At 40.2% G+C, this 13,421-nt stretch overlaps 1 protein-coding gene across 1 annotated transcript in view; it reads right to left on the reverse strand.

Moving 5' to 3' along the window:
- Nucleotides 1-440: 440 nt before the first annotated feature.
- The window catches only part of lancl1 (LanC antibiotic synthetase component C-like 1 (bacterial)), a 40,914-nt gene continuing 27,933 nt past the window's right edge, over nucleotides 441-13,421 (reverse strand). Inside the window, exons 6-9 of the mRNA XM_078403775.1 lie at nucleotides 9,053-9,235; nucleotides 6,189-6,365; nucleotides 4,750-4,822; nucleotides 441-919 (exon numbers count right to left, since the gene is read on the reverse strand). Of these exons, the coding sequence (XP_078259901.1) occupies nucleotides 843-919; nucleotides 4,750-4,822; nucleotides 6,189-6,365; nucleotides 9,053-9,235 (510 nt within the window). The 3' untranslated portion in view covers nucleotides 441-842. The remainder of the gene's footprint in view (nucleotides 920-4,749; nucleotides 4,823-6,188; nucleotides 6,366-9,052; nucleotides 9,236-13,421) is intronic.

The raw sequence follows: 13,421 nt of genomic DNA on the forward strand, positions 1-13,421 counted from the left end.
AGCTTCAGAGTCATTTTGATTTGGGCTAGCTCAGGACTTGATCCTTGAAGGATAGGGCCTAGTTTGGGACAATTTGAGGAAATGCTTGCCCAATAATATCATACCGAAGGGGAATAGGGGAATCCTATTCATCATGGGACTGAGAAATCTGCTCTCATATTAGGATTTGTGACCCAAATATTGCAAGGAACCACAAAAAGGTGAAGATAAAGAAAGCATTTTAATAAAATGTGTAAGAAGGAACTGCAGATGCTGGTTTACACCGAAGATAGACACAAAATGTTGGAGTAACTCAGCGGGTCAGGCAGCATCTCTGGAAAAAAGGAATAGCTGACATTTCGGGTTGAGACCCTTCATCCTTCAGTCTGATGGTCTCGACCCAAAGCACCACCTTTTCCTTTTCTGACGTGTCCCTACAATAACTTGCCATCGGAGACAACTGATTTTCAAAATAACTTTAATGCCGCCCGATAAATGGTAACAAAAACATTTCTTAAACATAGAAAATAAATTGTGCACTGACACTGCAAATGGTTTAATATGGAGCACTGTCAGAAATCATCCTAAACATTTGAGAGCTTATGGGATCTCTCATTGGCAAATCATTTTGTTTCAGAACAAAAGCATTTCCCTAGTTTTATCATGTAATAATAAATCCAAGATACTGTATTACAGAAAGTGATTTTTTTACTTAAGCTACATTGGAGTTTACCAGAGTAGGACTGCTTGGTTAAGCAAATCTCTCCATCAGCACTATGTTCCACATCCAAAATTCTAAACAGAAACATGCAACTTGCAAAAGAAAGTAATACATCACATCCAACGTTGATGTCATGTTCGAATTATACTTCAAATGCTGGGAACTTCGCCTTGGTAGGTTGCAACAAGTCAGCAAGGAAGTAAATAGTTCCTGCCACCCCTGAAATAAAATTAACAAAGTGATTATTTACATTTAGCAATCGATATTCAGATAAAACTAGATCGTTTATGTATTCTTACTTTTGTCCACCGACTTGAATTAACCAAAATAAGTTGTAAAACATTAATTTCTTAATTCCTTTTTACACAAATTACCATTATTTTGGGGGTCCATGCCTTCTTTTAACCTTGTGGGATACTGAGAGGAACATGCAGGTACAACAAGCAACTAGGAAGGAAAGAGTATGTTGAACTTTATTGCAAGAGATTTTGAGAACAAGAATAGAGATGTTTTGCTCCAACTTCATATGGTCCCAGTCAAGTCTTTAATTGTCATATGTACTGACAACAGAACATTGAAATTCTTGCTTGCAGAAGCATAACTGGCTTGCAAACAATATACATAGATAAACTATAATAAACAAAATTTCAATAAATATTCAAGTGAGACTGCTTCTGAAAAATTGTGTACAGGTCTGATCACCTAACCTATGGAATGATATACATGTGGTAAAAGGATGTAGTGAAGATTCACTGGGTTGGGGAGGCAATGGGAGATATCCTGAGCTCCAAGGAATAATGTTGTAGCCCGTTCAACCAGCCCAGACCCTCAAGTCCTAGCACCATCCTTGTAAATCTCTCTGCATCCTTTCCAGCTTAACAACATTTTTCCTATAACAGGGTGAATAAAAGTGAACACAATATTCTAAATGAAGTCTCACCAATGTCTTTTACATTTGTAACATAATCTTCCGATTTATATACTCAATACTCTGATTGATGATGGCCACTATGCTTCAAAGCCTTCTTGTCCACCCTATCTACTGTTGATGCCACTTTAAGGAACTATGTACCTGGACTCTTAGATCCCTCTGCTCTACAACACTCCCCAAAGACATGCCATTCACTGTGTAAGTCCTGCCCTAGTTACACTTTCCAAAATGCACCACTTCACACTTACTTGTATTAAAGTCCATCAACCATTCCTCAGCCCACCTGCCCAACCGATCAAGATCCTGCGGCGACAATTTTTGACAACCATCTTCACTATCTACAATAACACACACTTTAGTGTCATCTGCAAACTTATTATGCATGCCTTATCTGTTCTTATTCAAATCATTGATATAAACATAGCACAAAAAGTAAGGAAATTTGTGTTTGGTAGATTATTTCTTTGTTGTAACAATGCTTCTTGGCAATAAATCTTATACCGTTGGAAAGCCTGTTTATTTCCCTTTTAAATGGTGCCACATTTGTAAGGAACATGCATTTGTGGGATGAGCAGCAGAGCTGAGTATATGGGTTGCGCCCATGAAAAATTTGCCAAATCTTCTCTGCCAATGCCAAACAGCTTATTCTGCCATTGACTCTTGTTCGGTGTTGTTTGGTGGATTGGATGATTGAAGTCTGAAGAAACAAGACATATTGGCAATTTAACAATTTATTCATTTAATGAACAGGAGCCACAGTAGCGTGTGGAAGAACCATACACAGCCATAACAGCCAGGCACCTCCTCCTCATGCTGGTCACCAGCCTGGTCACACACTGTTGTGGGATGGCATCCCATTCTTGTCAGCACCTGGGGGTACCAGAAGCTCAAAACAAGAGTCAATAGCAACAGCAGAATAAGCTGTTTGGCATTGGCAGAGAAGATTTGGCAAATTTTTCATGGGCGCAACCCATATACTCAGCTCTGCTGCTCATCCCACAAATGCATGTTCCTTACAAATGTTGCACCATTTAAAAGGGAAATAAACAGGCTTTCCAACGGTATAAGATTTATTGCCAAGAAGCATTGTTACAACAAAGAAATAATCTACCAAACACAAATTTCCTTACTTTTTGTGCTATGTTTAGATGACAAACAGCAATGGGCTCAGCATTGAACCCTCAGGCACATGACTAGTCATAGCCTTGAGTCTGAAAAACAACCCTCCACTATTACCCTCTGCTGGAAGACTGGAAGGTGGCAGAGATATAGACATTGTATATGTGGATTTTAGGAAGGCATTTGACAAGGTTCCACGTGGTAGGCTGCTCTGGAAAGTTAGATCGCATGGGATCCAAGGAGAGCCAGCTGATTGGATAGAAAATTTGGTTCATGGACGGAAGAAGAGGATGATGGTGGAAGCTGTTTTTCAGACTGGAAGCCTGAAACGTGGTATGGGTGCTGGGCCCATTGCTGTTTGTCATCTACATCAATGATTTGGATGAAAATGTACAAGGCATGATTAGTAAGTTTGCAGATGACACTAACTTGTAGATAGTGAAAATGGCTGTCAAAAATTACAGTGGGATCTTGATGGGGTGGACAGGAGGGCTTAAGAATGGTTAGTGAAGTTTAATACAGAGAAAGTTTAATGCGAGGTGTTGCATTTTGGGAAGTCAAACCAAGGCAGGACCTCCACAGTGAATGCCAGGGATCTGGGGAGTTTTATAGCGCAGAGGGATATAGGAGTGCAGGTACATAGTTTCTTGAAACTGGCGTCACAAGTAGATAGGTTGGTCAAGAAGGCTTTCAGCACATTGGCCTTCAAGAGTAAGCGTTTTGAGTATAGACATTGGGAGGTCATGTAACAGATGTACAGGACATTGGTGAGGCCACATTTAGAATATTACTGGACCAAGTGGACCCGTTGGGCCCAAACTTCTCCTGCATTGGTGCAGCACCCTCTCCTCCCCCCTCCTCCTCCCCTCTCAGTATCTTTGGTGTCATAATATAGTTGCTCTTTGAAAACTAAGGATCTGGTTACATAGTGTAAGTTACTGACTATGTTTCAATTCACTCAATTCACTGTCGCACCGAACACCACAGCCCCACCCGGCTCAGACATGCCCCGCAAAGAGTGGGTCGTCCTGAACCGGCTCCGCACAGGGGTCGGCCGGTTCAATGCCAACATGCATCATTGGGGGTTGCGTCCATCAGCAGCCTGCGTGTGTGGAGCAGACCAGCAAACAGCGCAGCACGTCATTTTCGACTGCACTGTCCTCCGTCCCCCTGGTGAAGGGGTAGACCTCACGGCCCTTGACAACACCACATTGCACTGGCTACAGCGCATGGAGGGCGTTACATAATTTCTGTTGCCTCAAACGCAAGAAGAAGAAGAAGACTATGTTTGATCCATGCACCTGCACATTTCTGATGAATGGCACAAATAAATCATTATATGCTCGCACCAGGAAGTTGGCACTTGATTTCATTGAGTGGGTGTAGGTAAACAACATATTCTGTTCCCTGTGCCTGTTTAAGGGCTATCCAATTTAATCTTCATCTTGTGTTAGCAAAAATTCTGAAAAAAACACTGAGTGGGAGTGCATAATAAATATTTGTAACAAGACTCGTAGCACTCAACTTCTGGTCCATCCTTCAAATCCAACCTTGCACCAAGATCTTGTTTGTTACAATCTCTCCCAAATAAATTGCAGTTTGTTCCCTTATTCAAAGTGCTAAAATAATAACTTTTGTCCATATGAGCGTCAATTAATTCGCATCAGGTTTTTACTTTCATTTCATTTCAGAGACATAATTTAGTCAGTTATTCATTGGCAATATGTGCATGTATGAATAAACCTGTTGTCTTTGCGATGTACCCTGCAAATAGCTGTCATTTCTGAAAAGAGTACAGATACAGTGAGATAGTAGTTATGTATGGAGAAATCATTACGAGAGGTTAATTTGGCATATCATGACATTTGGAGATGGGATATATTCGGCAACATTTTAATTCCAAAATCTGTCATAATGAGCATAAAATAGCATTCTCAAACAAAAACAAAAACCGCAGAACAAGGGCTTCCAGTAGAAAGATATTCTAAATGCTTGTTACCTTCAAAGAGAGAGAAAGGAGAGTCCGGTGTTCTACAGCCATGTTTCCCAAAATCAAGACACCATTCTGCAAACTTAAAACCAAAGATCCTCATTTATAATAAATCCATCAGATATGAAACAAAATACACAATGCTTAGCAGTTGTTTCACCTCTGTTAAAACATCCTCTAATGCTGGTGATGTTTGACCGTGACCTCAAATCCCAGCATCCTCTCAATTTGCAGCATGCTCCAGGAAAATTGGGATCCTCAGTAGCAATTCATACATTGAGCAGTATGTGTAGAGCATTGAGCTGTACCAATTCCCTTGAACTAACATGTTACTCACATCTCATAGATGATAGTTACTTTAATAAAGAATTGCAGATATGAAAGAGTCTTCTATGCTCAATGAAAAGCAGATGCTTTTAAAACAGGGCACGTATAAAGGTAAACTTTCACTGCTTAACCACAAGCCCAGAACTTAATATACCAAATATCTCCTCAATTTACAATTCCCAAGAAACTCAAGGAACAAAATAGCTTGCTTTCCTGTCATTTTTCCCTCCGTTCCAAATTGACCAATTCTCATTAAACTTTCACCAGTGCAATTCTTTATTAATTATTCATGAGAGAGTGTAACAATGATAGTCCAAGGGATTTGGTGCAAGCACAATGCTCTACACATGCTGCTCAATGTATGAATTGTTACCAAATATCCCAATTTTCCTTGAGCAAGCTTCAGAGTGAGAAGCAAGTTTCATTGCTTCCCACTAACATAGTATGCTGTACAAAGCAGATCAAAGTGTGCCACATTTAAATAATGTTAACATGCCAATGAGCAACATCTTAACATAAGATGGTGCATTTGGCATATTGTCCTTCACCCTGCTGGAGAAAGGGTGCCATTAAGTTGGATAGAGTACAAATAAATTTTACAAGGACGTTGCCAGTACTCGAGGGCCTGAGATATAGAGAGATTGGGCAAAGTAGGACTTTTTCTTTGGAGCCAATGAGGCTATGGGGTGATCTTATAGAGATCTATAAAATCATGAGGGGATTTGATAAGGTGAATGCACAGTCTTTTACCAAAGGTAGGGGAATCCAGAGGACATAGGTTTATGGTGAGAGGGGAAAGATATAATAGGAACCAGAGGGGCAGCTTTTTCATTCTGAGGATGGTGGGTACATGGGATGATCTGCCAGAGGAGCTAGTTGAAGTAGGTACAATAACGACATATGAAAGTCATTTGGACAGGTACATGGGTAGGAAAGGTTTGAGGGATGAGGGCCAAATGCAGGCAAATGGGATTAGGGGATTAGTTTAGATGGGGTATCTTGGTTGGTATGGATGAGTCGGGCTGAAGAGCCTGTTTGCATGCTGTATGGTTCTATGACTATAATTATGAAATGTAAAATGTGTGGTATAGCGTCTCTAACAAATAGACATTGTTACATACCTTGCAGGCTCTGTACAAATACTTCTTATCTTGAGTAAGATTGAACATGGCTAAAAAACCATAGGCATTCCCAGAAGGACCGTGGCAGAGTCCATATCCTTTTTTTAACAACCCTCTTTGCCAAATTACTTCAGTGCAATCTACAGCGTCTTTCAGATAGTTTTCATCCTTGAAAATCTATTGCCAAATAACAGATTAAATAAAAACAGATGGATTTATAATATAACATCTGAACATAATACAAAGAAACTGAACATAAAACTCTTCCCATACATGTATTACGGCCAGCTTCTCGGCTTACTTATCAAGTCCCAAAGCTACCGTTCACGTAGGATAGTTGGAACAAGATTTTCTTGATGCAAACAATCAACAACAGAGATCTCCACAACGTTTCATTTGAAGTTAGTAGTTTATTTGAAGTCGCAATATAACATATTGGCATATCTCTTGTCATCAACTTGTTATTGATTAGTTTGGTAAAAATCTAATGTCCTACTGTATCCTACGTGACTTATACAAACTGCCAGATCTTATCTCCAGCAGATATTTCTTGCTGATCTTCTATCAGCAGGTTCTTTTAGCCGATATATCGGCAGCTTCTTCTGGCAGATCTTCTATCAGCCGCTTCTTTGCGTGAACTGCACAAATACGTCGGAGCTGGAAGCTCTCTGGCTCCGCCCAGCCCATACGTAAGCATAGTATTAACCTTTTGGTGTCCAAAGTAATACAGCAGGAAACAAAATAATATAATAAACTAAAATAACTAATAAACGCGAAATGTCTCGGACACACCGGCCCCTAATTGTTATAAGTGTATAACGCAACAATTACTAATAAACATTAAAAGCCATAAAACCATACATAATCAAAAAAGCATGCACTATATATTGGCATCTAATCTACTATAGCGATTCTTCAATCTTTAAGGCCACCAGTCCTTGCTGTACTCAGGTATCAGCTTCCAGTAGCAGACATATCTTGGTTATCGGTCTTTCCAAGGTGTTGCTTTTAGTCTGGAGCCGAACTGTACGCACATACCCTTGTTCTTCCGGTACAGTCACCAATATTCTGCCCATTAGACAGAATCTTCTTCAGTCTTCTTTTCTTCCAGCTTAAGAAGCAGTCTGCTGTCAGTCCTCTTGATGCTTCACCTGTAGGATTTTCCTTTGTGCAAACATATCTCCATTGTGATACGTCAGTAGCATCCCTTACGAAGGAGATTCTGTTTGCCATGAATGTTTGAAAGCGTTTGGTTTCCTTGTTGTGGTACTTAAGCACCATTGTGTTATCGGTCCAGAAGATGGATTTGTCTAGTTGAAGCTGTAATTCTTTTCGCAGCTTTGTGTCAACTCTGGATTTTCCCATTATGAAGTTGTGGTTGTATTGTTTGACCATTTTGTTTTCCTTAACTAATTGTCCAACTTTCCCCTAAAATGCAACTATGCTATTTGCTCCAACCATCATCCAAAAAATCCTGTCATCCACAGACTTCCTTCGTGACCATCGTTCTGATATCCTCTGATTATAATCATCCCACATTCCATCTGTACCCACTCTGTCAAAGCTTTCCATCATTTTGAAGCCTTCTCTCAGGTCACCTGAGTTTCTTTTTCTCAATCTGGTTGTCCTTTACTGATTGGCGTCCCCTCACCATTTCCCCTCATCGCTGTACCTTTCCTCTGCACCTTTTATGTCAATTTGATAATGTAATGATCGGAATTATGTGCATTATTTTAAGTGTAAATTGGCGAAGGTGGATATAGCTTCATCATGACCTCCTTACATTTCAATTCCATTCCTCCAGAAATGCACCCCAGTGCTTAGTTTGTTTTTTTGTGGCCTTGCCGATCTGTGCATAACTGTGCTTTGTATATCTTTGTGTATCTGTACTTTGAGATCTCTTTGCTCCTCTAAACCTGCTACCACATCTTCTAAGATGTAAGTCTTTTTCCTACTAAATTGTACTAATCAGATTTATATTTACCGTATTTAGAGTCAAGAGTGTTTAATTGTCATAAACACTCCCATCTAGCCCTGTGGATGTATCCATCTTAATGTTTTTCAAAAGACACACCACCATCTCCTTGGTCTCAATCTGGTTTAGCATATTCCATCCACACTGATCCCACTCTCCTCCATGTCCTCTCCTTGGTGAATATAGATACTTATTTAGTACCTCGCCTACATCCTCTGACTCCAAACGTAAATTCCTTCTCAATATTCACCCTGTGTTGTGAATGCACACTTAAAAAGCCCTGGGATTTTTGTTTCGGTTGTTCTAATTTCCTGCTTTTTTGATCTGTTCCACAAAAGTTTTATTCACATTTCATTCTTCCTTTTTTATTGATCTTTCTGTTTGCTGTCATTCTGTCATTATCCATAGGAAGCTTGAGTACTTCTGCTCCTTGTCCCATATAAATTTCCTAATCTGGTTAGGCAACTTGGACAAGCTGGATCAGAGGGCCTATTTCCGTGCTGTATAGCTCTATGGCTCGAACTCACTTACTTTTTTATTCTATGAATCTATTTAATGCTTCAACATCTATCTGTTCTTGGATAGAGGCTTCTAAAATTTCACACCACTTTTCATCTAATTTAAGTGACCCAGACTACACTCTCTAGTTCTACACCCAATAGCCAAACAAAACAGCATCTCAGCATCCATAATATTGAATCTACTTAGAAGCTCTTTTCAACCATCTGCATTTCATATACCAGTAAGTGATGGTTCACTTTCTAACCCCAGAAAGATCAGACAGCAGCAGTTTGTACATTGCAGATCTGCCTCTACCAAAACTGTAAAGATGTTAAATGTAACCAAGAAAAATGTAATCCATACTACTTGCAGGTATAAACAAGAATACCTTATAAGCCTGAATGAGCATGTAAATTACTCCAGGTGACCCATGGCACCAGTGAACTAGATTATCTCTGGATTCGCCTATAGATGGAGGATAATTGCCAGATGAAAATTTCTGTTGACAAACATAATCCACACTGGGCTTCACCATTTTAAGAAGTGTATCTTGATCAATCCCGAATTCTGGCTAAAGAGAAAAAGGAACAACAATGGAATAAATATTTTCTCTTACAATGAAAGTCAAGTCTAATTTCAAGACTGCATGCATAATATTGGATAAATCACTAAAGCATTGCCTATTGATAAGTGAACAGTTGACAGCACAGGTTCAGAAAAGGAAGGTGTGAAAAGCAGTGGGAATGCAGCTGCAAACTTGCAGCTATTCATGGGAGGACATGTCAGCATCAGATACTGCTTTCATTTACATATTAATACATTCTATGAGTGGCAGTCAACAAAATAAAAGTTTGTTACCTCTGAGTCAGAGCTCCACCTTTCCACCACTCCCCTCTGTCTTCTCTAACTTAGCCAATTTTGATTCCAACATACCATGGATACTGCAGTACTTAATCTTTTCAATCAGATTTCGGCTGAGATTTAAGAGTTGTCCTGGCTGAGATTTACGAGTCTTCATTAAATACTGGAGAGGTGCTGGAAGACTGAAGGGTGGAAAATATTCTGCCTCTATTCAAGGAGGGATGCAGGGAAAAGACTGAAAATTGCAGACCAGAAAGCTTAATATCTATGGTCGGAAAGTTACGAGAGAGTATTCTGAGGGATAGGATATAATGGCATTTAGATGGACAATGGCTGATTAGGAATAGTCAACATGATTTTGTATGTGGGAGATCGTGTCTCATGAATCTGATTGAGATTTGAAGATGTGACCAAAAAGGTCGATGAAGGAAAAGCTGTAGACGTGGTATACATGGATTTCAGTAAGGCATTCAACAAGGTTCCGCATGGTAGGCTGCTCTGGAAGATTCAAGAAGAAATAGCTGAATGGATAGAAAATTGGCTTAATGAAAGGAAGCAAAGGGTGATGGTAGAAGGTTGCTTTTCGAACTGAGCGCCAGTGCCTCAGGGTTTGGTGATGGGCCCATTGCTGTATGTCATTAATATCAATGGTGTGGATGAGAATGTACATGGCATGAAAGTCTGCAGATGACATTGAAGTGGGTGGTATTGTAGATAGTGAAGATGGTTGGCAAAAATTGCAGCAGGATCTTGATCTGTTGGGTAGGTGGGCTGAGAAATGATTGATGGAATTTAATACAGAAAAATGTGTTTTGGGTGCACTAACATGGGCAGAACATACACAGTGAAAGATAACGCTCTGGGGAATGTTGCAGAGCAGAGGGATCTAGGAGTACAGGTACATAATTGAAAGTGGCACCACAGGTAGTTAAGATGGTCAAAAAGGCTTTTGGAACATTGGCCTTCATCAGTCAGAGTATTGAGTATAGAAGTTGGGATGTCATGTAGCAGTTGTATAAGACGTTGATGAGGCCGCATTTAGAGTATTGTGTTTTGTTTTGGGAACAATGTTATAGGAAAGATGTTGTCAGGCTGGAAAGGAACCAGAGAAGATTTACGAGATTATTGATTTATTCACAAAATGCTGGAGTAACTCAGCAGATCAGGCAGCATCTCGAGAGAGAAGGAATGGGTGACGTTTCGGGTCGAGACCCTTCTTCAGACTGATGTCGGGGGTGGGACAAAGGAAGGATATAGGTGGAGACAGGAAGATAGAGGGAGATCTGGGAAGGAGGAGGGGAAGGGAGGGACAGAGGAGCTCAGTTGCTTCAGATAGCTCCTCTGTCCCTCCCTTCCCCTCCTCCTTCCCAGATCTCCCTCTATCTTCCTGTCTCCACCTATATCCTTCCTTTGTCCCACCCCCGACATCAGTCTGAAGAAGGGTCTCGACCCGAAACGTCACCCATTCCTTCTCTCCCGAGATGCTGCCTGACCTGCTGAGTTACTCCAGCATTTTGTGAATAAATCGATTTGTACCAGCATCTGCAGTTATTTTCTTATATTACGAGATTATTGCTCGGACTCAAGGGTCTGAGCTTTAGGGAGAGATTAAGCAGGCTAGGACTCTATTCCTTGGAGCACAGGAGGATGAGAGGTGATCTTATAGAGGTGTACAAAATCATGAGAGGAATAGATTGGGTATAGACACAGAGTCTCTTGCCCAGAGTAGGGAATCGAGAACCAGAGGACATAGGTTTAAGGTGAGAGTGGAAAGATTTTATCGGAATTAATGGGGTAACCTTTTCACACAAAGGGTGGTGGGTGTATGTAACGAGCTGCCGGAGGAGGTAGTTGAGGCAGGTATTATTTTTAATTACGTTTAAGAAACACTGAGACAGGTACACGAATAGGACAGTTTAGAGGGATATGGACCAAACACAGGCAGGTAGAACTCACTAGTTTCCATGACCTTCTCCACAGAAAATACAGGTGAAAAGTATAAATTTAAGACCATGCCCATCTCCTATGGCTGCACACATAGATGACCACACTTGTAGATGGGACATGTTGGCCGGTGTGGGGAAGTTGGGCCAAAGGGCCTGTTTCCACACTGTATGATGCTATCAGCCTACCATGGGAAACCCTATTAAATGATTTACTGAAATCCATGCAGACCACATCCACTGCCTTAGCTTATCAATCTTCTTCATAACCACCTCAAAAAACTCAATCAAGTTATTATGGGTAACTCGCAAAGAGTAATCCTTAAAGTTCAATGTTGCACATTAAGGGCAAATGTGGTCATCTATGTGTGCAGCCAGTGTGGGGATGTACTTAAATTTATACTTTTCACCTGTATTTACTGTGGAGAAGGCCATGGAAGCTAATGAGTTCAGATAAGAGAACAGTGATGTCCTGAAACACACCAATATTATTAAAGAGTCTTCTGGGACATTCAGGTAAATAATTTCACAAAGCTTAACCAACTATATTCTGGGACCGTGTTTGAAGCAAGGGTAGAAATTGCCCTGGCAGAGATTCCTATATCTTTGTTAGCCATGGGTAAGGTACTGGATAGCTAATGATGTGCATTTATTTATGAAAGGCTGCAAGGACAAGCTAGGAACTACCAGCTGGTCAGCCTAATATCAGCCTAACAAAGTTACTGGGGAAGTTCTGACAAACAAGATCTATCTGCAATTGGAAAGGCAAGGAATGATTAGGGTTACTCAGCATAACTTTTGACATGGGAAATCATGCCTCACAAATTTGAATGAGCTTTTTGAAGATATGAACAAGGGGATTGATGGTGGGGGTCACTTAAATAGTGGGGGGGGGGGGGGGGGGGGGTCATATTTACTACCTTCCAATGAAATGGGATCCTCTTCACAACTAATGCATCCTGTATCTCTGTAACACTTCAATCAAATCGTGGGATGCAAGTTATCAGATCCTGGGATTTATCAACATTTAGTTCTATTAACCTCTTCAATAACATTTAAAAATTATATATTATTTTCTTTCACTCCTTCATTCACGCTGTCCACTACTTATAGATTTTCCGTGTCTTCTTCCATGGAGTCAGATGCAAAACATTTAATTTCTTTGCTATTTTCTTACATCTCATTTTCTTACTGATAAGGCTTCCACATTAACTTTGTCAGTTTTTTTTCTTTTTGCATACCTATAGAGGTTTTACAGTCTGCTTTAATTGCTTGTTACAATACAAAAGGAAGCTACTCAGCCTGGTGCATTCACGTCAGCTCGCAAAAGAACTACCCTGAGTCTCACTTGACTTTTAACATGCTCAACAATTCCCCTTTGATTCTTTTGCAATTTACCTATATCAAGCAGTAATTTATCGTAACAGATTAACCTACCAGCAAATCTTTGAGATGTGTGAGCAACTGAAGCACTTGGAGAAACCCATGTGGGCACAGGTAAAACATGCAAACTCCAATCAGACAACTTTTGAGGTTAGAATTGAACTCGGCTCACTGCAGTTATGAGGCAGCAGCACTAACTGCTGCGCTACCCTGTAGTCTATTTTGGTTTACGTTAATACAGTGACATGTTCATCCTATTTACAAAACAACATTTTTACAAATTTAATCCTTGATAGGGTTACGACTGTTAAATAGAGTTAATTTAATAATTCCAATAAATTTAGGCTCCACTGCAATTTAGTGGGCTGATGCTCTGTTCTTGCCACACTTAGAAAAACAATACTAACCTTTAGATTAGTTTAGAGATACCATGTTGGAACAGGCCTTTTGGCCCACCGAGTCTGCGCCGACCATCGATCTCCGCACATTAACACTACCCTACATACACTAGGAACAATTTTTTAAAATATTGATACCGACAATTAACCTACAAACCTGTACGTCTTTGGA

This window comes from Rhinoraja longicauda, chromosome 8 (assembly GCF_053455715.1).
Source record: "Rhinoraja longicauda isolate Sanriku21f chromosome 8, sRhiLon1.1, whole genome shotgun sequence".
NCBI lineage: Eukaryota > Metazoa > Chordata > Chondrichthyes > Rajiformes > Arhynchobatidae > Rhinoraja > Rhinoraja longicauda.